A 22,405-nucleotide genomic window follows, 5' to 3' on the forward strand; every position below is an offset into this window, starting at 1 on the left:
GACCTTTCCCCAAATCCGCGCGGCTTTCATATTTGATTCAGTAACCAAAGTGTTGAAGAGTCCTGGCGCTCAATTATCACACCTTTCTTTCATCTCTAAAGGCTACATATTTGTTTTTGGATCAAGCAACAAAAATATAAATCAAGATGCTTTCTGGCTTGACTACCTGCTATAGTGGCTACTATCCCGATATCATAAATTCAAGATGCAGTTAAAACAGAATCTAAGTAATCACTTGCCTCACATGAACCAAGGGCGCTTGGAGCCCTTTAATAAGTCACACTAACCCAAGGATGAAAGCCACTTCGATTTCACTGTCTTTGTGAGCCAACATGTTGGATTGGTTGTGTAAATTTTGACCTACGATTTGAAAAGCGAGCAAACACAAGCAGAACAAGAAGGCAGAAAAAAAAGCTAGTTACTGTCAGGACAACAATGCACAAGAGTGAGTTGTGATGCAAGTTGACAAAGAGAAAATGAGAGAGGCTAATCTATTTTTTCGAGAAGCAGTCTTTCCAAATATTGAGGTTTCGAAGCTGATCAAGTGCAGTGATTCTTTCAAACTGAGTACCGTCTTCGCTCTTTACTGAGCTGGGGCCGGTTAAAGCATCTGAGTCTTCATCAAAATGGACAGATGAACCAAACCCAACCTTACTAGCACCCAGGATGTTAATCAATGCGTCATCCACCAGTAAGTGGTTCGAGAAGTCTGCACGTTCGAGATTTGTTGGGTTGGACTCCTGAGCTAATGATCTAGCTACCGCTTCCTGGTAGTATTCTGAATTTTGGATTTTTTAACGGATCGAAATCAACAATCTAGGGTCGAGAAAAGGTCTACTCGAAGAAGTAGAAATGATCGCACCTTTTTCGGGTTTACAGTGAAAGTTGGGATTGGTATAATCACAGGAAACTACTCCTTCAAACAAATCGGACAGATCCATGATTTTGAGCACTCGTAAAGCGTGTGTTTTATAAGCATTGGTAATACACCAAACCTGGTTGTAGAGCATGTAATAAGTTCCACATCAGCTTTCAAATGTAAAGCAGCAGGACGAAAATCGAGCTTTACTCTGGCTTTTGAGCGATCAATATCCAACAACAATTGCCGTAATTTCGGATCTGGTGATAAAATATCTTCCAAAGGGATTGCCAGGTCACAATTCTTGTCGTAATCAAGCGGATCAATGGAATGGTGCCTGATTAATCCTCGAATAGCCAATCCGTATTCCTGATTGTGCAATTGGGATTGAGAATGCCCTTTAGTACTTGCATACTGGCTCATATTCTTTCAAGCGACTCAACTTTGTAATATCTGAGAACGATACGATTTGAAGACAAGCGAACAAATTATTAAGCACTCAGAGGACAAGCGAACAAATTATTAAGCACTCAAAGGGCCTAAAAAGTGAATCAGACTTACCTCTCATGCAATTCTTGAGCTTGCTCTAGAGGTAGTCCCAATTTCAGAAAGTAAGCCAGAATTTTTTGGCTCATGAACTCGTTGATTTTACAGTGCCGAGAATACAAGGTCTGATGGAAAGCGACGCGAGTGAAAAAAAGTCAATTCATACGAGATCAGCTTATGAATCCTTGCTAAACGAAATTCATTATCGGTGTTGGATCTTGCGATAGACTCACGTTGTCAATATCAAACCTGCAAATTTCGAACAAAAAGAAGGGTCTGCTCAGTCGCAAGAAATGGCCGTTCGGAAGGCGACACTGCTCGAAATCAACTGACCATATCGTAAATTTGGGCCTCTCGGAATCTGATGGCTCGTGAAGTAAAGTCAAGTTGGCTGAATCGGGGTAGTTGGGTCAACGAAAATTGAAGTTACTCATGTCAGTTGAAGTCAATCGCCCACATGACTGTGTAAAACGCAATCTGTGATTTCTGCCATGGATCCTGACTTACTTGAAGGAGTAGGAAGCGTGCTGGATGAACCCATTGATTTGATTGACTCGAGAAAACTTTGAGGGTGCTGGCGGACGACGAATCGAGGTGGTCCTGCAGGTCGCTTGGGTCAAATGCCCCTCTATGTATGCACACCGAGCGCGCCGCCCTGCGCCGCCCTTTCTCAACAATCCATGCACCGCTTTGGCCCAGCATCTTGATCAGCAGGCCATGAGAGCCGATGTCATGATGTCACATGCCACAAACGTATATACATAATGTTACATACATATGTACAGGGGTGGATCTGGAAGCTCCCTATACATTCCCAGAAAAGGGTAACACGGTGTTACATTATTTATTTTGACTTGACAAAACTTGAGCCCTCAGCTTACTAGTAAAGTGACACTGGTGGGGGACTCTCCTTGACTCTTCCCATTCAGCTTCCTAAGGACCTAGGTCTGAATCTTGAAGAGCTTGATCCGGGACCCGGAGTCCAACAGGCTGGTGACTCAATGACATGTTATTTCATTCCTTTATAAGCTAGAAATCAGTACTGGCCAGTGGTAGATTCATCTCTTTCAAGCTCAGCTTGTTTTTCCGCTGTAAGACTTGCTGAGGATGCCTATCCCACTGGGTTTCCTTGTGCGGCCGGATGCCAAATGCATCATTCATCACCCAAACTGCAGCATAATCTTGGTTCTGCAATTTTAACCCTTTACCTCCCTTCGCTCTACGCAAGAGAGCATTCTACTCATAAAGTTAACCATTTGAACGTGTTCATAAACATGATTGCCGCTCCCAAGGTTGAGTTTAGTGGGATTGGATGGCCGAGCACTTCCGCCCCTCTCATAATTCAATCCGAGGTTTGCAGGGCTTGAATTGGGACTGAATACTTAGAGTGTAGTTGAAAATGGTTGAAACGGATTGGTATGATTGACGATTGCCAACAGATAGACGTCCTTCCTGCTGAGCAAGAGTGCACAATCACACGGTTAAGACAGAATGTGTAGCTTGGCGGTACGCAGAAGGAATACATCGCTATTCCGGAAACCCTGCCTTCGCTACCATGCTGGCCAAACGCCGTCAACCAATCCTCTGCGTGCGTTGGGCCTGCAAGTAGTGATCTGAGATCAGTGTATGAAGTCTGAGGAATGAATTTGCCCTCAAAAGGTATGAGCTCACTTCGTTCGCCGCGCTTTAAAACAATAAGTTAAGAATCAAGGCCATATCCGCCAGAGAGACTGATGATCTGATGTGGTCTCCTTGCTCGCAGCCTTCGGAGACAGTTCGTCCAATCGAGATCGAGATTAGGGCGTGTGTTTCGGGGCAAACTGGCACCCAGGCTGCCGGTGCAGCGCCAACATAATTGACAGTAGCCAGCAGGGCGGACATGAGGAGAAAGGAGCGCATTATGGTTACTTGATGTTGAGAAACGATGGCGAAGAGGTTTTGCAAAGTGTGACTGTGTGGCGATGTGGGAGGACGAGAGTGGTGGGTGCCCGGTGGCCAGTCGGGTACACCACGAGAGCGATTTCGGCTCCCTCGGACCGACAACCCGACGAGAAAGGGACACACGTCGGCCTACCGTGTGAATGCACGGCAGCACGGCGTCAGGGTGTCCATCCTGTCAGGCTGCCGTGCGAATGCAGGGCAGCACGTCGTCGGGATCTCCAACCGTCAGGCTGCCGCACCTCTTGACGACAGGCGACCACTGTGAGATTTCACAAGACTAAGATATTTATTTCTTGTGTGAGTGTGCGATCTAATCTGACATGTTCAGAGATGTAGATAGAAAGAAGAAAACGGTCATGTACCTAAGAGTGGATACAAGACCGACTAGTTATGATAATAAATAAAGAAAAGAAAACACTGCAATGCAGGCTAAGACACGAATTCGTGCTGAAGGAACTGAAGGTTCTATCGGAGCGGCTGATATCAGTATCAGCGCCTATCCTCGAACATAGTCGAGCTGAGAAGTAAGAAGTTTCTTACTTGGGCTCGATGGAGCTTAATCCTCACGGACTCCAAATTCGAGCTGCTAAGGAATCGAAGCAGCTGTCTTCTAACACATAGGTGACGAGCAGTCAGTCTCCTGATTCCCTTAGCTTGGCTTTTGGCTTCTACAACGATCAACTCACCTCCTGTGGAGGGGTCCGATATACGTTCGTTGAGGCTAGAACCCGTTGGGTCTGCGGTGGCGTCGGATGCAAGCTTGATGCTGTTCATACATGTAGTACTGATCAGTCATCTATGCTTTCCTAGCTATGGCGGACCTTATACGAGCGTGACTTACCTATTTAAGGGTCCGCTTCGATTTGGTCGCTTGGGCACTTCGTCTGATGTTGACGCGGCTATGGAGAGGAACAGAGTTTGAGCTTTTAGCTTCAAACTCCTGTCTTGGAGCCACATGCATATGCATGGGCCTCGAGTACGTTGACTCACCGCTGCCCCTTTCGGGGTTAGGGTTTTGATCCTTGCGCTTTCTGTGCGCTTGCGCACCACCTGAGTCTTGACAGCCCGCCGTGCTTCGAGCCGGTAGGCTGGAAGCAACTGATGACAAAGGTTTGATGCCGATGATGTCAAGTGCTCTTCTAATGTTGATGCGTCCGACAGGTTTTGTGAGGAAGTCGGCTGCATTCGCTTCAGAGCGAATGTAACTGAGCTGGATCAATTGCCGGACCACTAGTTCCCTAACAAAGTGCAATCTGATCGACATGTGTTTGGTACGAAAACTATTTTGCGATGTTTCACTTTTAGCGAGGTCGATAGCACCACGGTTGTCCACCAAGACTTGCACGTGCTGCAGATCGGCCCTCGTTTTTACTTCTGATGTCAAGTTTGATAGCCATGCTAGCTCCCGACCTAGATCGGATAACGCCTTGTATTCCGCCTCAGTGGTGGACAAGGAGACCGTAGCTTGCTTTGATGATTTCCATGCAAGTACGTGAGATCCCGCCAGAATAGCGAAGCCAGTTGAGGATTGTCTAGTATCGGGACAATTTCCCCAATCAGCATCTACGTACGCCTTGAGTGTGTTGTCGCTGTTTTTTAAGAATGTGAGACCAAGATCCTTGGTGCCGGCTAGATACCGGTATACCTGCACCGCCGCATGATAGTGATGAATTCCGGGATGTTTGAGGTACTGAGACAGTGAGCTGACCGCGTAGGAAATGTCAGGGCGAGTCAAGACACTTAAGTAATTTAGCGAGCCTATGAGGGCTCGATAGTTCACCCCCGTCTTGCGGAACTCTGAGATTTCTTGCTGCGTTGCCTTCTTCATGTAGACTTTCGGGTTTAGCGGACACAAAGCTGGATGTAAGTTGTTAAAGCCGAATTCTTCAAGCTTTTGTTCAACGAACTGAGATTGATTGATGTGCACCCCGTTTTCAGAACGCTCGATATTCATGCCCAGCAGGAACTTCGCCTCGCCAAGGTACTTAATCTTGAATTCCGCTTCCATTTCTTCCTTGAAGACTAGCGGCCGCTTGCTGACGAACACCAAATCGTCCACATGAGCAAAGACATAAGTGTCTTCCCTACCTGGAACACCCCGCCGGTAGAAGACACAAGGATCCGCTAGAGAGATTGTGAACCCAATTGATTTAAGGTACGTTGATAATCTATTATATCAAACTAGCGGAGCTTGGCGCAAACCGTAGATAGCCCTCTTGAGCTCCAGGACTGAATTCGGCGGAAACTCGAGCCCAGGTGGCGGCAGTAAGGTGACTTCATCATCCAATGGACAAGTCAGAAAAGCGCTCCGCACGTCGAGCTGATGAATCTCCAGATCGTTGTCCACCGCAAAAGATATAAGCAGCCTAAGCGAGCAGGGACGGCCGGTTGGTGCAAACCTAGCGAGAAAGTTCACACCATGCGTTTGACGAAACCCCTGCGCACATATCCTTGCTTTGAACTCGGTAACCTCGTTCTCCGCACCAAGCTTTTTCCGGAAAGCCCACGTTGCCGGTATTGGCGAATCCGAGGGGAGGCGAGGTCGCACTAGCCAAACCTTATGTTGTTCCATGTTTGCCGCCTCCTTCAATTCCGCCTCTCTCCATCGCGAGGATTCGGGATGCTGCATAGCCTGGCGATGGTTTTGCGGGTCGGTGACCACAGTTGTGTGGAACATCTGACGTCTCGCGTAATTCCGAATGTTCGCCGGGTCAATGTCGCCCGTGATGAGCGTTGGATGTCTTGGTCCAATCACTTTCAACACCCTCCTGGACGGAGGAGGAGCTGACGGAAAGTGGTTCGGATCTTGCTGCTGTTGTTCGGACACGAGACGCTCGAGATCACCCTCCTCTTCCTCACGCTCTCCGTCATTCAGTTGCGGACCAGGAGCCGAATCGCCAAGTATCTGATGCATGTCCTCCTCTTCTTCACGATTTAGCTCTTCATCCCTTCTTGCGAGTTCTAGCTCTTCTTCCTCGGTGAATGGAAGCGGCTCGTCGTCCGTGAAGGCCGGTAGCTTATTGATGCCATAAGCAAAGAGACTGCGATGTTGCGCTGGGCATTCAGGAAAGGTAGATTTGTCGAAATGTACATGCTTTGACGTTACAATGACTTTGTCTTGAGGTTGATACACCCTATATGACGAGAAGTCATTATCATAGCCTAGTAGAACGCCGTCCCACGCAATGGGTCCGAATTTAGTGCCTCTATTTTGTTTTGGTTTGACAATCCAGGCTCGACATCCAAACGGCCGAAATAAGCGCATGTTCGGTTTGATTCGGAACATGATCTCCATAGGAGAGGCACGGCTTTTCGCCAAGGAGGGTAAGCAATTGGTCGTAGCTGTAGCCGCTTTCACCGCTTCACCCCACCACTCGGGTGCCATATTCGCCTGCATCATTTGAGTCCTAGTCATTTCGATGACCGTTCTGTTTGCGCGCTCTGCAAAACCGTTGTGTTGAGGCGTGTACGGCGGTGACACGTTATGCTGGATACCGGCTTCCTTCAGAAGTTCGCTAAGACTTTTGTTAACAAATTCCCCGCCTCCATCAGTGACCAGCTTTTTGATCACGTGTCCGGTTTGTTTCTCGAAAAACATCTTGTATTCCGTGATTGCTGAAGCCGCCTCGCTTTTCGCCTTGAGAATTTTGGCATGAATATAGCCGGAGTGCTGGTCAACTAAGGTCAAGAAATATCGTGCCCCACCATTCGTAGCTGGTGTGATTGGGCCGACGAGATCGGCGTGTACGACCTCCAGAGGGGCTGCAGCTTCTTTGAAGTGACTGGTGCATGGCAGCCTGGTGATCTTGCCCTTCATGCACGCCTCACATGCCTTGGTCGGTACAGAGGCCATGGGTTTTTCCAGCATTGATTGTATTCTCTTCCTGCTCGCATGGCCTAGTCTCCTGTGCCACAAGTCGAAGTCGGTGACGCTAGAGACTGTAGTTACTTCAGTTAGGTTTGCCACTGGTTGCTCTTGAAGATCGCGCAATCCAACGAGCTCGAAGATGTTGTTTTCCGTGCTGATGCTTAAGGCGCTTAAGTTATCAATTTTCACCTCAAATCCACAGGGAGCAGGGGTGATGGCGGCTGAGTTCTCCATAAGCTGAGCGAAAGAAATCAGGCTTCGCGTGAGATTCGGGACGTATAAAGCATCCTTCAAAGTAATCGTTCCACCATTAGAGAACTTAAGCGTGGCATTCCCTTTTGCTACCGCGAAGAGCTCCTGTTGGTCCCACTTGTTACTGGTAGCTATGCTGATTCGAACAGGGGATGTAGTGTCGAACATTTCAAGAGTATTCAGCATGTGATGACTGGCGCCCGAGTCCAAGACCATCTTTAAATTCTTTTCATCGCTCGTTGGACCAGTGAGATATCCGAAGGTAGGTCGAGCAATGTTGACAGAAGGTTCAGTATCTTGCTGAGCAGTTGTGATGAAGCCAGTTGGCGGTTGCGCTTGCTTTGTCTTCTTGAATTTACTGGGATGTAGGGTCCAGCAGTCGTCCGCTGAATGGCCGGAAAGAGGATTGTGCTTCCCTTCACGGCAAGGATGTGGATTCACCCAGCGGCGCTTCTTCTGATTATTGCCGCTGTTGAACGCCGTCGCCTGGGTCGTCAGGGCTGTTGATGAACCCTCAGAGATCGTAGTGTCTCGCTGCATAGTCGCTTCGACAGCGTCGTGATGGGCAATGTCGCGAAGTTTAGCTATGATCAATCTAGGCTGAGAAAGTTGATCGGCGTTGCTGATCAGGGTTTGCATAAGAGAAGGGCGCTTTCGAGAGATTCGAGCAATAATGGTGCAACTGAGAATCGTAGGAGGAATGTCTAATCCCATAGCTGCAAACTCGGCGAGAGTTTCTTCGAGTTTTGTGACGTAGGAATTAATGTCCTCCTTGTACTGAATGTCCTCCCACTTCCGCCAGACATGATAGATGGCGAGGACTGAGGAGGAGGCATATTCGCCCTTAAGCTCTTTCCAGATTGCAAAAGCATCGTTCTCGTTCTCGTCGGTGATCACGTGATTGTAGATGTGATCTTCGATGTGCTGACCCAAGATGGCGGCAGCTCGAACATATTGCAATTTAACTTCATCCGAGGTGTTGAGAGGCAGTGGTTGTTCGATACACTTCGTGAGACTTTTAACGGCTAGATAGGTCTTCACCTTACGTTGCCAGATGGGAAAATTTTTGCCAGTGAAGTTAGGACATTTGAACGTGTCTCTGTCATCGTTGCTTGGAGCAGGAATCGCTGCAGGAGCTACAGGAGCGGGGTTGCTACGAGAACCGGCCATTTCGATCCACTCTTAGTTTTGCAAAAGTGAGGTAGGTTGGTTCGGCTATCGAGACTGTAAATCTGTGAGATTTCACAAGACTAAGATATTTATTTCTTGTGTGAGTATGCGATCTAATCTGACATGTTCAGAGATGTAGATAGAAAGAAGAAAACAGTCATGTACCTAAGAGTGGATACAAGACCGACTAGTTATGATAATAAATAAAGAAAAGAAAACACTGCAATGCAGGCTAAGACACGAATTTGTGCTGAAGGAACTGAAGGTTCTATCGGAGCGGCTGATATCAGTATCAGCGCCTATCCTCGAACATAGTCGAGCTGAGAAGTAAGAAGTTTCTTACTTGGGCTCGATGGAGCTTAATCCTCACGGACTCCAAATTCGAGCTGCTAAGGAATTGAAGCAGCTGTCTTCTAACACATAGGTGACAAGCAGTCAGTCTCCTGATTCCCTTAGCTTGGCTTTTGGCTTCTACAACGATCAACTCACCTCCTGTGGAGGGGTCCGATATACGTTTGTTGAGGCTAGAACCCGTTGGGTCTGCGGTGGCGTCGGATGCAAGCTTGATGCTGTTCATACATGTAGTACTGATCAGTCATCTATGCTTTCCTAGCTATGGCGGACCTTATACGAGCGTGACTTACCTATTTAAGGGTCCGCTTCGCTTTGGTCGCTTGGGCACTTCGTCTGATGTTGACGCGGCTATGGAGAGGAACAGAGTTTGAGCTTTTAGCTTCAAACTCCTGTCTTGGAGCCACATGCATATGCATGGGCCTCGAGTACGTTGACTCACCGCTGCCCCTTTCGGGGTTAGGGTTTTGATCCTTGCGCTTTCTGTGCGCTTGCGCACCACCTGAGTCTTGACAACCACCTCGGTCAATCCGCCGCAAGCCTGCCGGTCAGTTGCCTGGGGGCGACCCGGTGGCTTGACCCAACTCGCGCTGCCTGTCAGCCGCCCGGTAGCCGTGCTTGTCCTGGGCTCCCTCGGAGCGACAACCCGACGACATAGGACACACTGTCGGGCTGCCGTGCGAATGCAGGGCAGCACGTTGTCGGCGTCTCGCGAAGGTCAGTCTTTTTTCTGACACATCTGATACTGGAGACTTGAGCTCACAGGGCTGTCAAACCAAGCCGGAAGCTGTCTCCCCGAGGCTCACCCGGGTCAGGATGACCGCGTTTTGCCGCCGGCTTGCCGTCGACGAGCTTAACTAAGCCTCTCCAAGGAGGCGCGAAGCGTCTCCGAAGGAGAGGCTTAGGACTAATGTCCCATATTTGGCCTGAGGCTGACGGGTTTTTCAATGAAAATGTGTGATTTTGTGTTTACAACTATCCTACAACTTGGTATCACCTTGTAATCCAAATCCCAATTGGCCATGTCTAGCCCTTGATCTCAGCTGTCTTGTACATGTTTTTTCAAGTAAATTCATCAAGAACTGGCCGCTCAGCAGCCATTCTTGTAAGGGCATTTTCTGAGAAATGTGACAGACCCGCCGGGCCATTTGCAGGTCAAGTACAGACACTTTCTCACGGTTTCGGCCTTGCAAGGCCTTGCAAGCCATGCTTTTACAACAATTTTTTTTTCAAGGGATGGGGGCAGGTGTTGTGCTAAACACACCAGAATATGTAGAAAGAAAACCTGATTCTAATGATGCCAGAGGCTGTAAAGAAATCCGATGGGTATACGGTGATATGGGGGATATAAGGAATTTTTAGATGTTTGGCTGGGCAGCCTCAGGCCAAATATCGGACATTAGGCACAAGTCCCTCCCGCAAGCAGGAGGGTACTCGCGCCCCGCGAGCACAGGGAGGGACTTGTGTTAAGTTCGTGCCGTCAAGGCCTCCCTCAGCGTTTCATTTCCTATGCATCTCAGAGGTTATTATTTCATGTGGCAGCTCGAGAAAAAAAAAATTGAAGAGTCTTTTTTTTTCAGATGTACTTCGCGCACTGCGATAAACTCGTTGCGCACTGCAGGGGGCGTCCACTCGACGTCCCGGCCACAGTGCGCGGAAGCTCAAAACGCTTTGCGCACTGCAGAAAATAAACCATCAAATTCTCATTTTCTTTTCTGCCAGCCGGCAGAGGGAATTTTTCTTGCCCCTACTCCATTTTCTTGGGGTATTTGGAGCCCCCAGCATGACATAAAAAAAGGATGATAAAAAATACAAAAAATAAGCGGAGCGCCTAAGAGTTCGAGGGGCAGAAGTACATACCCCATGACTTCACCGTGCGGATGGCTGGCACAGGCTGGTCCCGGAGCGGAGTACATGCACACTCCCCCGATGACCGGCCAGCACGCACGTGGAGTGCAAATCACTGGTCATCAAGGGGATTACGCATTCCTCTCGATGACTGGCACGGTCCCGGTTATTGAGAGGAGTAAACACTGCTCCTCTCAATGACTGGAACAGACCCGGTCATCAAGAGTGTTCCTCCTCTCAATGACCGGAACAGTCCCGGTCATTGAGAAATAAGCATTCCTCTTGAAATGGAACAGACCCGGCCATCAAGAGGAGGAACACTCTTGATGACCGGGTCTGTTCCAGTCATCGAGAGGAGCAGTGTTTACTCCTCTTGATGACCGGGACTGTTCCGGTCATCGAGAGGAATGCTTGATCTCTTGATGACCGGAACTGTTCCGGTCATCAAGAGGAGGAACACTCTCGATGACCGGGTCTGTTCCAGTCATTGAGAGGAGCAGTGTTTACTCCTCTCGATAACCGGGACCGTTCCGGTCATTGAGAGGAATGCGTAATCCCCTCAATGACCAGTGATTTGCACTCCACGTGCGTGCTGGCCGGTAATCGGGGGAGTGTGCATGTACTCCGCTCCGGGACCAGCCTGTGCCGGCCATCCGCACGGTGAAGTCATGGGGTATGTACTTCTGCCCCTCGAACTCTTAGGCGCTCCGCTTATTTTTTGTATTTTTTATCATCCTTTTTTTATGTCATGCTGGGGGCTCCAAATACCCCAAGAAAATGGAGCAGGGGCAAGAAAAATTCCCTCTGCCGGCTGGTAGAAAAAAAATGAGAATTTGATGGTTTATCTTCTGCAGTGCGCGAAGCGTTTTGAGCTTCCGCGCACTGTGGCCGGGACGTCGAGTGAACGCCCCCTGCAGTGCGCGACGAGTTTTTTGCAGTGCGCGAAGTACATCCGTTTTTTTTTTTGACAAAAAATGACTTTGCAAAAAATTGGGTCAGCCCATCTTGAGGATGCTACATCCCATACTCAAATTCTACCTGCCAACTGCAATCAATCCGTCTTTGGCCAATCAGTTGGCTGATGAACCGCCTCTGAGCTGGGGCTGCAGCGCAACATCAGCTCAAGCCTCACTTTTTTTTTTAAGTGAAATTTGGCCTTAGGCATTGCACACTATGAATCTAAGTAACATCTACAAGACAACTTGAGAACAACAACTTAAACCTAACACAACTACAGGGCGCTAGTGATATGGAAAACTTCAGGGGTTATGGAATTGATGACGTGGTGGAAGAGTAGAAGAGAAAAAAGACGAGAGAAATAGGAAATAAAAAACACAACAGAATGTAAAGCAACAACATGTTTCTGGTTATCAAGAAAAATGTTCAGGAAATCGGTTCGAATTGCGAAGGAAGCCAGAGATTGCCTCCTCCGCCCGTCGATTTTTGAGGACCAAGTCAAGCCTCTTGGCCTTGAAACAAATCTTGAGCTTCCATAAGTTCTGCCTAAGGGTCATCCTATGAGCCTTTGCTTGGGGGCAAAAATTCATAAAATGAAAAACTGTCTCCCTCGCCCCGCAGAAGGGGCAGAGGGGGTCGAGAGTCCTGCAAATACAAAAGAGATGGCTTTTCAGTGCACAATGACCTGATGCCAGTTGATTGATCAACGAGCTTGAGGCAATATGAAGACCCAAGGGAGTCTGGGACTTGACAGAGGCCGTGAGATCCGCCAGCGCAGTCTGGTGGACCCTTTTGAAGTTCCCTTGAGCCATCAAGGGGGGCGCAGTAGATGATTCCAGCGCCTGCTTGGCTAATTCGTCCGCAAGTTCATTCCCCAGAAGGTCTCTGTGTCCGGGACACTACACAAAAGACACCTTCAGACGACTCGGAAGGTCCGCCAGAGCCTTATCAATCTCTTTGAAAAACCATTGCCCAGGTTTGGGGGCGCCAGGGTCCACACTGCCAATGTGATTGCACCTATGGCAGTGGAGAGCTGCCATCTGAAAGACGAGTTCCCAGATGCTTGGGAAGGCGCCTTTTAGATGCTCTTTTCCGACTTGGCGGGCGGCTTAGAGCCGCTCGAGCTGCACGGAGTGCGCCTGCCAAATCCCTCGACTCCATTTCTGTGTCCGTAGTCCTGGCTCCACCGGACCTGGCACTCCAAACCTGTGCTAGCTTGTATGCAAATACGTACTTTTATGGAAATACTACATACAATCCGTTGTAACACAAAACAATTCTGATTAAATTTTTACATTTGACTTTCACTTCCTTCAACCTCGCCTTGGCCATGGTATCCGACAGACACAAATTCCACCGTTCTTCCCGACTTCCCGCGCGAGAAACTCGGCTACAGAGGCAATACCGACTCGCAAAGAAAAAAGAAGCTGAAGATGAGATGGCAGCGTACCATGCGGACAATGCTCGACGGGCTGCCGAGCGAGCCGTACGAGTTTTAGATGTGAATCCGCCCGATTTTGCCGAGGACTATTCCGCTGGCCCGGCCACGTATGACGGACCATCGTACTGGGAGGATGAAGAAAATGTTGATCAACATGAGGAGACACGCGCCGAGATAGGTTCATATTATCAGGGTTTGATTCAGCAACAGAGATGGCGCAACTGGACCGACGTTTTTGATGCCCTTTTTCCCGCATACACCCTGTTAAAGCAAGTCACGAACGACTGGACCTTGCCTGGCTCTTTTGATGATAACTCAAAAAAGCTCTGTAACTGTGAATCTCACCAGAAAAAAACTCGACCAGTCGACTTGGTTGACTTATTAGGTGTGTATTTACCTGATGATTTTGATTTTTATCTCTAATTTAACTGACATTTAAATATGATTGTTCTATGTCCAGGCCAGCAACGCAAAATGATATCGTTTTGTCTTTGCACCCCCGACCCGGTACAGATCATGGCACACGGTTACCTGGCCAGCACTCCAATATTTCCCCAAACCGCCTTTTCACTGCGACTCCTAAACTTTTACGATCTACTCTGGAACTTGTGTAATGCAGCCGCCACGCCATTTGCTGAAGTTCTTCGTCGTTGGAACGAGTCAATTTCAATGCAGCTTTACAATAAAAAGGAGACTAAGGTAGAGGGTATTTACTTTTCAATGGGGTTTGCGTATCTTACTCCTTCCTGTCAACACCTCCTGTAGCCCCGCGACCTCCGCCGCACTTTGATAGCCGCAATTGATGTATATCGCTTGCTTTTAGCAAAGCATCGGACTGTGGTTGAAACGTTCTCGTCAGATTGTCCTCAAGATATACTAGCTCAACGATCATGCCCAGCGTGTTTTGGAGCAGCCCTCCCAGTCGCCAATCCCACTCAACCTGCCGATACTCAAGAGATTTTTGTTTGCCTCGATGGCAACTTTCAGCACAGACATCACGAACGAGCCTCAAAGAACCACCTCCCTCTACAAACTCCAGACATGTTTCTGAAACCCGAGGAAATTGATGCGGCCGAAAGGAACATTATTTCTCACAAACAAGCTCAAAAGAAGACTCAAATTGCGGTGAGGGTTATATCTGGTACCTGTTGCTTGAACGTTGGCTTATGGTTATCACTTAATTGAACGCAGAAAGATCGATGTTCCGATCAGCATAAAGCTGCAGACGACAAGCGGAACGCAAGCACTTGGAAGGGCTGCGATGACACAGGCCTCATGGGTTGCTGTTGCCGTCACGACTCTCTAGTCTATTTTTGTAATATTAACCGGGCGGGCGAGGGAAGATGCTTGCCAATGGCTATCCTCGAGCGGCTGTTCAAAGAGATACAGCCTCAGATGAAACTAAGAGTACTTTACGATATTGGCTGCTCCCTCGATAAGTTCATCAAAATAGTAAGCTTCTGAGTCGCATGCTAGAGCTTCATTCAGCGTAAAAAAAGTAGTCTCATTTTTTTGTTGGAAACACAGCGTAAACTTCTTCCATCCGAAACACCCAGGATGAAGTTTGCGACATCAATATTTCATTCATATGTACATGAATGGGAATGCCAAATGAAGTACAATCCCAGGTACAACGTTGGGTGGGGTCTTTCCGATGGAGAAGGCTTGGAGCGGCTCTGGTCTTACCTCTCTCCCCTTGTCAGCTTCCTCCGAAATGCAGCAAGAAACCATCGGCTCAATTTGCTCAACCATCGCAGCCTGTTCCACAACCAACTGGTAGTAGAAAAACTTGGTTGGTCTGTCTCATTTGATGATTCCGGCAATGCTTTCCTAATGATCTTGTTTGATTAGTCAACACTCTGCAGCGAAAGTTTATGCTAGCATTTGCCCATCGAAAACACTCACAAGATCTACTTTTCAAGCTGCAAGCTGAGCCAAACAATCACGCGCCAGATCAGTCAAGATTCACTGTAGAATTCTTTAGAGCAGAGTGGGAAAAGCAGTTATCCTTTCAAGGAAATAGCCGTAGCGATACCGAGGTGATGGAAAAACTAGCGGTATTCTTTGAACGGGAGGAGTTCTTGAAGTTATTGGCGTAAGCATCTATGAACTGCTTTTGTTTCAAGCAAATCTTCTTTTGAGTTTTCATTCCTTTCCAAACATCAGCGATCTATTTCTTTCTACCCTGGAATCATCAAATTCGAACTCTAATCGTGCTCATGCAATGAACATTCTGCAAGACATCCAAACGCTTCAACGTGCTCAAGAGAACGAAGTCTCCTCTATTGGCGGTGATTTTTCCGATTTAAGTCCACAAGACAGTAAGTTGATTGTTTCAGTGCAACAAACGAGCATCATCCAGCTTATACCAATCTCCCCCTCCATATCCAGAAGAACAGCAGCGACAGAAGATATTGCTCTGGAGCGCAAAGTCTGCTTTATTTAAGGTAGCAATTGAATTGCAGGCGGAAACGCAGCCTTTGCGAGCGTCGAAGGACCGCGGCGAACAACTTGGCACTCGACTGAAAGAAAAAATCTACGCTGCTCTTAAAAGACGAAAAAACGGGGTCGTCAAAGTTATCCAGACGTTCTGTGATCGCCGGGAGTCTTACCTCACAAATTATGCGCCTGAAGACTTACAGTTACCCAAGAACAAGGTCTTTGGCTACAAAGAGTTCATGAAGATGAGTCTCAACCACCCATTCTGGAACGATGGTTACATGTGCCTCTCAAAGGATCCCTGGGCAGTTGATCCAGTTGTACGCACAGGGATTCATGCCATGCTTGGTCTGGATCGCGCTTATGAGGAGATCATCCAGCTCAAAGTCGAGCTGAGACGTTCCCTGTCTTGGGGTATATCTCATTGGAATCGACTCAAGAAAAGTATAGATCAATCAGTTGAGGGTATGCAGAACTCGATCATCAGTGTGCTTTGTTGTCTTTTAGCTAAACAATGGTTACAACAGGTGACAATCAACTCGATAGCCGCTTGAAAAAGACATTTGGTGAAGTTCAACTTGCTGGAGTAAGCAATTGTCCAGGTGGGATCTACCAGCTGCTAGGTGGTGATCTCTGCTTTGCTAAAGTCGACCATGAAAGCCTCATGATCCACTGGAACAATGCGATTTCAAACATGCTGGACGCCAAACTGATATCGCGTGAAATCTTACCCGACAAATGGTTCTGCATGATTGAATCATTGATTTCCCCTGTTGACACCGAATCAAGCAGTCTGGATGTTCAATTGGAGCAGGAAGTTCTTAAACAACAAGACTCTGATGGTGAAGATAATGAGGGGCCAAACGAAGATGATAACTTATTTGAAGATGAGGACTAAGACCTTGTATAGAGGATTGTAATAAATTTTGAACATCCATATTCTCATTCACCAAAATTAATATCCTGTGGTGATATGTGTATCATATTGGACCTTAAGAGAGAGCACTCCAGAAAAACACACACATGCCGTCTTTGCCTGTTGGATCACTCAGCCCAACTGGCTCCTCAGCCACAGACGGGTCATTTTCCTGCTTCATCGCTGGAACTGCGTCCATATGGGAGGTTTTCGCCTTGTTTTGACCGCAATGTTTAGATCTGTTTCTGGTAAACGGCGGGGATGAGAGATTTTATTTTTCCTGCGCATCATGTTCAAGTGCAAAGAAAAAGTGTGGTATGTTGCACACAATGTTTTTTTTTTCAAGTTAGATAGGAAACCCTACTAGGAAAACCTACAAGTGTGGTAATCATGTTGCAGCCTAGCTCCACAGCATCAATGCCACATTTCCCCTTCAAAACATTGGTTAGAAAACACATTTGCACCAAGTTTAGATTCAATGGTATAATAATTGTGTTCAATTAGAAAAATTCTTTTATGTGGTCATGGAATAATTCTAAAAGAATGTTTTGACATCATATTGACTTTGATATACTATTTATTTGATGAAATATTGATGCATTCTTTGTAAGCACAGTCATAGACTCTCTCCAAACATATGTAGAGACATGAAATATGTTCAGATAGTTCAGACATGGCCCTACATTGAAAGGGACTGACTAAAAATATTTGAGCGCTTCCAAAGTATGTATTAATACTTCACTAGGTTAATTAAAAAATCTTAAATGCTTTGGAAGCACTCCAACATATGTAGTCACTGTTCCAACATATAAAGAGTCTTGAATCATCCTAAATGTGTACCTATTTCAAACCTGGCCCCTATTTTCAAATGGAATTTCTCTACTTTGATAAGATGTCAACTCTCATGTCTTTTGAGCCTCTTGATTTTAGTGCATGCAAAGTTAACAGTTGTAACTGAAGTCAACTTGATTTTGCTTTCTTGTCACTCCCAATGCTTTTTGCAAACCATCAAACCCATAAAATAAATATCTAGCACCACGATTAAACTGCTGCCTGTGATGGGGAAACACTATTAAAAACATGTTTGGTTTTTCCATCAAATCTTATCAAAAAGGTAAGAAATTATTGACATTATTTCTCCTAAATTTTATTCATTCAAAGTTGACTAGCATTGAATCTGTTATAATTTTCAGGGGTTAGATTTCTCTTTCAATTTGCATACAAATGGCAGGTGCTGCCACTATCAAGCAGTTTTAGATGGAGATCCTTGTTGGACAATTGATTCCCATCTTGCAATCTACTTCATCAAGATAAAGAGTCAGATCTTGTGCATAACTTTCCTAATATAATACTTGATGAAGATCAACTTAATCAGCCCTATCCAACTGTTAGCTGGCATGACTTCAGCAAGAAAAAATCACCTCTTCCCTGGAAAACTGGGCTTGTTGTATATTGTGCAGTTGTACCCTCTCCCTGCACATCTTGTGTCTCAAAGCGCCCCATTCTGCTAGACCTAAAATAAAAGGGCAGGTGTACCGCCAGAACATCAGCTCCTTGGCCTGATACTCTACTAGAAAAAAAAGGAATAGAGATATTGTGCTGCCATAAAGGAGCCAAAAATTCTATAGTAGTTGTGCATATGAGTCAGCTCATCATCCAGAGTTTCACTTGACTGAACCACATTTATCACAATCTAAAGGGGTAAACTAACAATCAGGGACTCAATCTTTAAATGAGGAAACCATCAAATTGATCATGTTACAATTATCCCATGAATAAATCTTGTTAAACAATCATCTGTGTAGTAGATTGGCAGCCAAATCCAAATGCCCAGTAATTTGCACTCAATATCCCAAATATAATCATTACATCCAATTAAACTATTTCCTTCCATCAACAAAATCTTGGCCTGGAATTCCCATATGTCTGCAAATAAACTTTGAACTGATGTAAAAATGTCCCTCTTTGAGCAACACTGTAACAGATACAATACAGGTATTGGTATTGTATCTGTATTGTATTGTTTTTTGCTGCCAATACATGTATCTGTATTTTATCGCCAAACCAATATGATACACAGAAATTCCTTTCTGTGTATCCAATACACACAGATACATGATGTATCAGAGTTATTTTGATTGGATTTGCACACAATCAAATACAAATAGCTTTGAGGTACCCATGTCCAAGACAGTTTTTTCAGCCACCATTGTGCGCGCGGGCCGATACAAGTGCTACAAGCACTGAGGCTGCTCACCACCAACCACCGTGTGCGCGCAGGCCAAGCGCGCCTCAGCGCTTGTACTGTTGGATTACACGCAATCCAACATTACGAGCGCTGTAGGCGCTGACGCTGCTCACCAGTCACCAACCACCAGGCTACGCACAAACTAAAACAACACAATTCACTTTTTATGACTAATTCTGTTCATAATTTTTTTTCCTGTTCATTTTATATGGGAAACAGTAACAATTGAAACAAAAGAAAGCAAGCTGAAACACAGAAAAGAAAACTGCAATGCCACAAGTCTAAGTGCTGTCGCAGCTTGTTTTTTGGTTTGCATTTAAACTACAGAGCTATTTGCACCAGATGTTTCAATTTGTTCGATAGGTAGCAGTTTTATCCATCCCATTTGTAGCCCACGCAGGATCTTCCAGGTCGGCTCTATCTTCATGCTTTTGATTGGCTTGTTCCGCAGGCATTCTTCAACATTCAGTGTGTTTGGTGAAACGACAAGTTTGAGCTTGAAGGTTGCAAGTCCTGCATCGGTGTTGGTACCAGGCCATCCCCGAGAGTCACCCCCACTTGCAGCTAAAGGCTCAATTAGTTATGCATTTCGCCGGGGTTAACAGGTATGAATTGTTTGCATATGCTCACAGAACATGTTCCCTAGCACTTCGGTGAGGTATTTCTTATTTTTGACAAGGCTTCCTGCCGAAGTGATTGAGGAGTAAGTAAATTGGCCAACAAGAATGCAACCCAAGATGAGCCAAGAGCCATACCTCTGCATACATTGGCATATTCATTGAAACCAGAAGGTTTCCTTTTGTTACGGGGAGTTCGGGCCATGTTCGGAACGTTCATGCTCGGAGGAACTTCAGTATTCAAAGTGACCTCGCTGCTAGGACCGACCTCCGTGCTAGGACCGACCTCCGTGCTAGGACCGACCTCCGTGCTAGGACCGACCTCTGCGCTAGGGCGGACCTTGGTTATAGGACCAATCTCAGCGCTAGAAACAACCATTGTACTTGGGCCATCCCCCGTACTCGTACCAAACATTGTACTCGTACCAACCATCGTACGCGTACCAAGCACGGGACTCGTACCAGCCATTGTACCCATACCTACCATTGTACTCGTCCCAACCTCGCAGCTAGAGACGACTTGGGTGGTTGCACCAATTCGGTGAGGTGGAGGTCCCCTCCCTTGTGTTCCTGCTGCGTACGAGTGGAACCCGCCAACTGGATCACCCTTGTCCATGAGAGTCCGCAGGAACTGATTCGCAATGAAGCTACCTCCTTGAGAAAAGAAATTTTTTGTGTGATCTTGTGATGCGAGTACGAGAAAACCTTCGATATGAGCCTCATCACTCAGTTCTTTTAACTTCAGCGAGTCAATAAATCAGCAAATAAACTCATAACGTGTTTGATCAAACATGTGAAAGACTCACTTGACCCTCTATGTCGTCACGCCATTTACTGACATTGGCGATGACGGTCCGAATTGATTTCACTTTCTTGTTTGCATCGAAACACTCTTCCAATTCTTCAGTACAAGCAACAGGCTTAGGGAGAGTTTCTTTGTAAGTCACTGAGACATCCTTGTTTCGCTTTGATAGATGAACACCGGCTGCAGGTTTGTGAATTTTTAATTAGCCAAGATTTAATTTATGATTGAGTCAAAATATCAAAAGATGGCTTACAATCCTTAAAAGTTTCTTTTGCTTTAAGATTCTCTGCCTTGAATTTATTCCAACAATTCTTTTTTCGCGATCGATTTTGCCCCAGGTACCTGGCTATGGAACTCGCAGGTCTGGAAAACTTTAAGCTCAGGAATTGTATTTTTCTCTGATATTCAAAATAAAGCGCCTCGGCCTCGGACTTGACTCGATGGTTGAGGCGATGGAGCTTGATGTGGGTGGATTGAAGCTTACGGAGCTCATAAAAAGGAAGCTTTTCGAACTTAGCCATTGTCTCCGGAGGGGTGCAAAAAATTTCTGAAAGCTTGCCGATGTTGTCAGGCGGCGGGAGTGGTATATCGTAAGAGACAAGCGGTGTTTCACCATCATCAGCGTTGGAAATTCCACGATCCCCAGATATGTCGCCATTTGCAACCTCCGTGGGTTTTGCTTGAGGAGGAATCTGATTACTAGCGGTTGCGGCCGATCCGTGAAGCTGGGGATCCAGAGCAGGGTTGGTTCGTTTGCGCTTATTTTTTCCTTTTGATTGGGCGGCTTCAGGAGCTTGATTAGTTCTTGGATTGGTTGGAGGTGCTGAGTTTGAAACAAAAACCTGCTGGGCTGGAGCTGAAACCGGAAGGGGGGCTCAAAGAAAATCTTGGTTCTGATGAGGATTCCCGGAGGCCAATGGGTTTCCCCGACCTAATAAGTTGTAGTTACTTGAGCAGCGGTTTCTATCGGAGTAGGGAAGATGAGAGATATTTTGTGTATTTTCAAAGCCACTGAGGGGGGGGTGCAATGGTTGAGAAGAAGAGACGGGCAGATTGTAAAACTGCTGAGACTGATAGCCTTGATCGTATTGGTACTGGTCCCGTTGAACTCGAGTGTATTGACGGTATCCACTTTCAGGACCAGCTGGACAAGATTGGCCATCATAATAATCGTAACCAAACGCGCCAGACTCCGTTGGATTGTTCAGCGTAATATCCGGTGTTTGCGGGATTCCCAATTCATGGTCACTGAGAAGTGTTGACATTGTGTTACTAGAGGTGCTGATACAAGATGAGCTGAAGGAAAGAGATCTGAGGGTGCAAAAGACACGTCGTTTGATGATAGTATGTGATAATTCTGTTTTCCAAGTGAGTTAAATCAGAGTTATGCATCGGTACATATTTGTATGTTAGTGCAAGAAAGGGTTTGGTTATCTGCAGAGCTAGCACAGGTTTGGAGTGCCAGGTCCGGTGGAGCCAGGACTACGGACACAGAAATGGAGTCGAGGGATTTGGCAGGCGCACTCCGTGCAGCTCGAGCGGCTCTAAGCCGCCCGCCATATCGGAAAAGAGCATCTAAAAGGCGCCTTCCCAAGCATCTGGGAACTCGTCTTTCAGATGGCAGCTCTCCACTGCCATAGGTGTGTGATTGCATCGGATGGCTGTATCTGCGCTTATGTTGGGCAGATTGAACCGATGTTACATCGGTCCAAGCGCCCGACACAACGTCCATGCAATATTACATCGGCAATGGTTGATATTACATCGGCAATGGTTGATATTACATCGGCAGGGTCCGGTTTGAAAAGGACCCCAGGTGATGTTATATCGCTGGACACCCCACCGACGCAACCCGACATCGATGCTATGTCGACCGGGTTGGCAACCAACTCAAAGGGCCCCCAACGCATCATCCGCCCAATGCGATGTTACATCGGCCACCCCCAAAGCAACGGTCAACCCAAGACCGCCTGGCGCGCTTTTGGATCGGCGTGCGCTATACTCCGCCGGTGTCGCACGATGCAACACCGGCCTTGGTTGACCCAAAAGCGCTTTTGCTTGATGCAAACCCGGCCGTGGTCGATACAACCTTGTTCTTGGCCGATACAATCTCGGCTTCGTTGATGCAACCTCGGTTATGGTAACCA

At 46.8% G+C, this 22,405-nt stretch overlaps 1 protein-coding gene across 1 annotated transcript; it reads right to left on the bottom strand.

The window, feature by feature from the left end:
* Positions 1–583: 583 nt before the first annotated feature.
* Positions 584–1,946, bottom strand: PtA15_10A25 (uncharacterized protein; the record flags this gene model as incomplete). The annotated part of the gene is made up of 9 exons (XM_053160418.1): positions 584–591; positions 656–778; positions 863–995; positions 1,070–1,228; positions 1,303–1,312; positions 1,421–1,530; positions 1,639–1,654; positions 1,739–1,796; positions 1,913–1,946. 9 exons carry the CDS (start codon positions 1,944–1,946, stop codon positions 584–586), a joined length of 651 nt encoding a protein of 216 aa, XP_053024161.1.
* Between the last annotated feature and the right edge of the window lie 20,459 nt (positions 1,947–22,405).

The sequence above is a fragment of the Puccinia triticina genome, chromosome 10A, assembly GCF_026914185.1.
Source record: "Puccinia triticina chromosome 10A, complete sequence".
NCBI lineage: Eukaryota > Fungi > Basidiomycota > Pucciniomycetes > Pucciniales > Pucciniaceae > Puccinia > Puccinia triticina.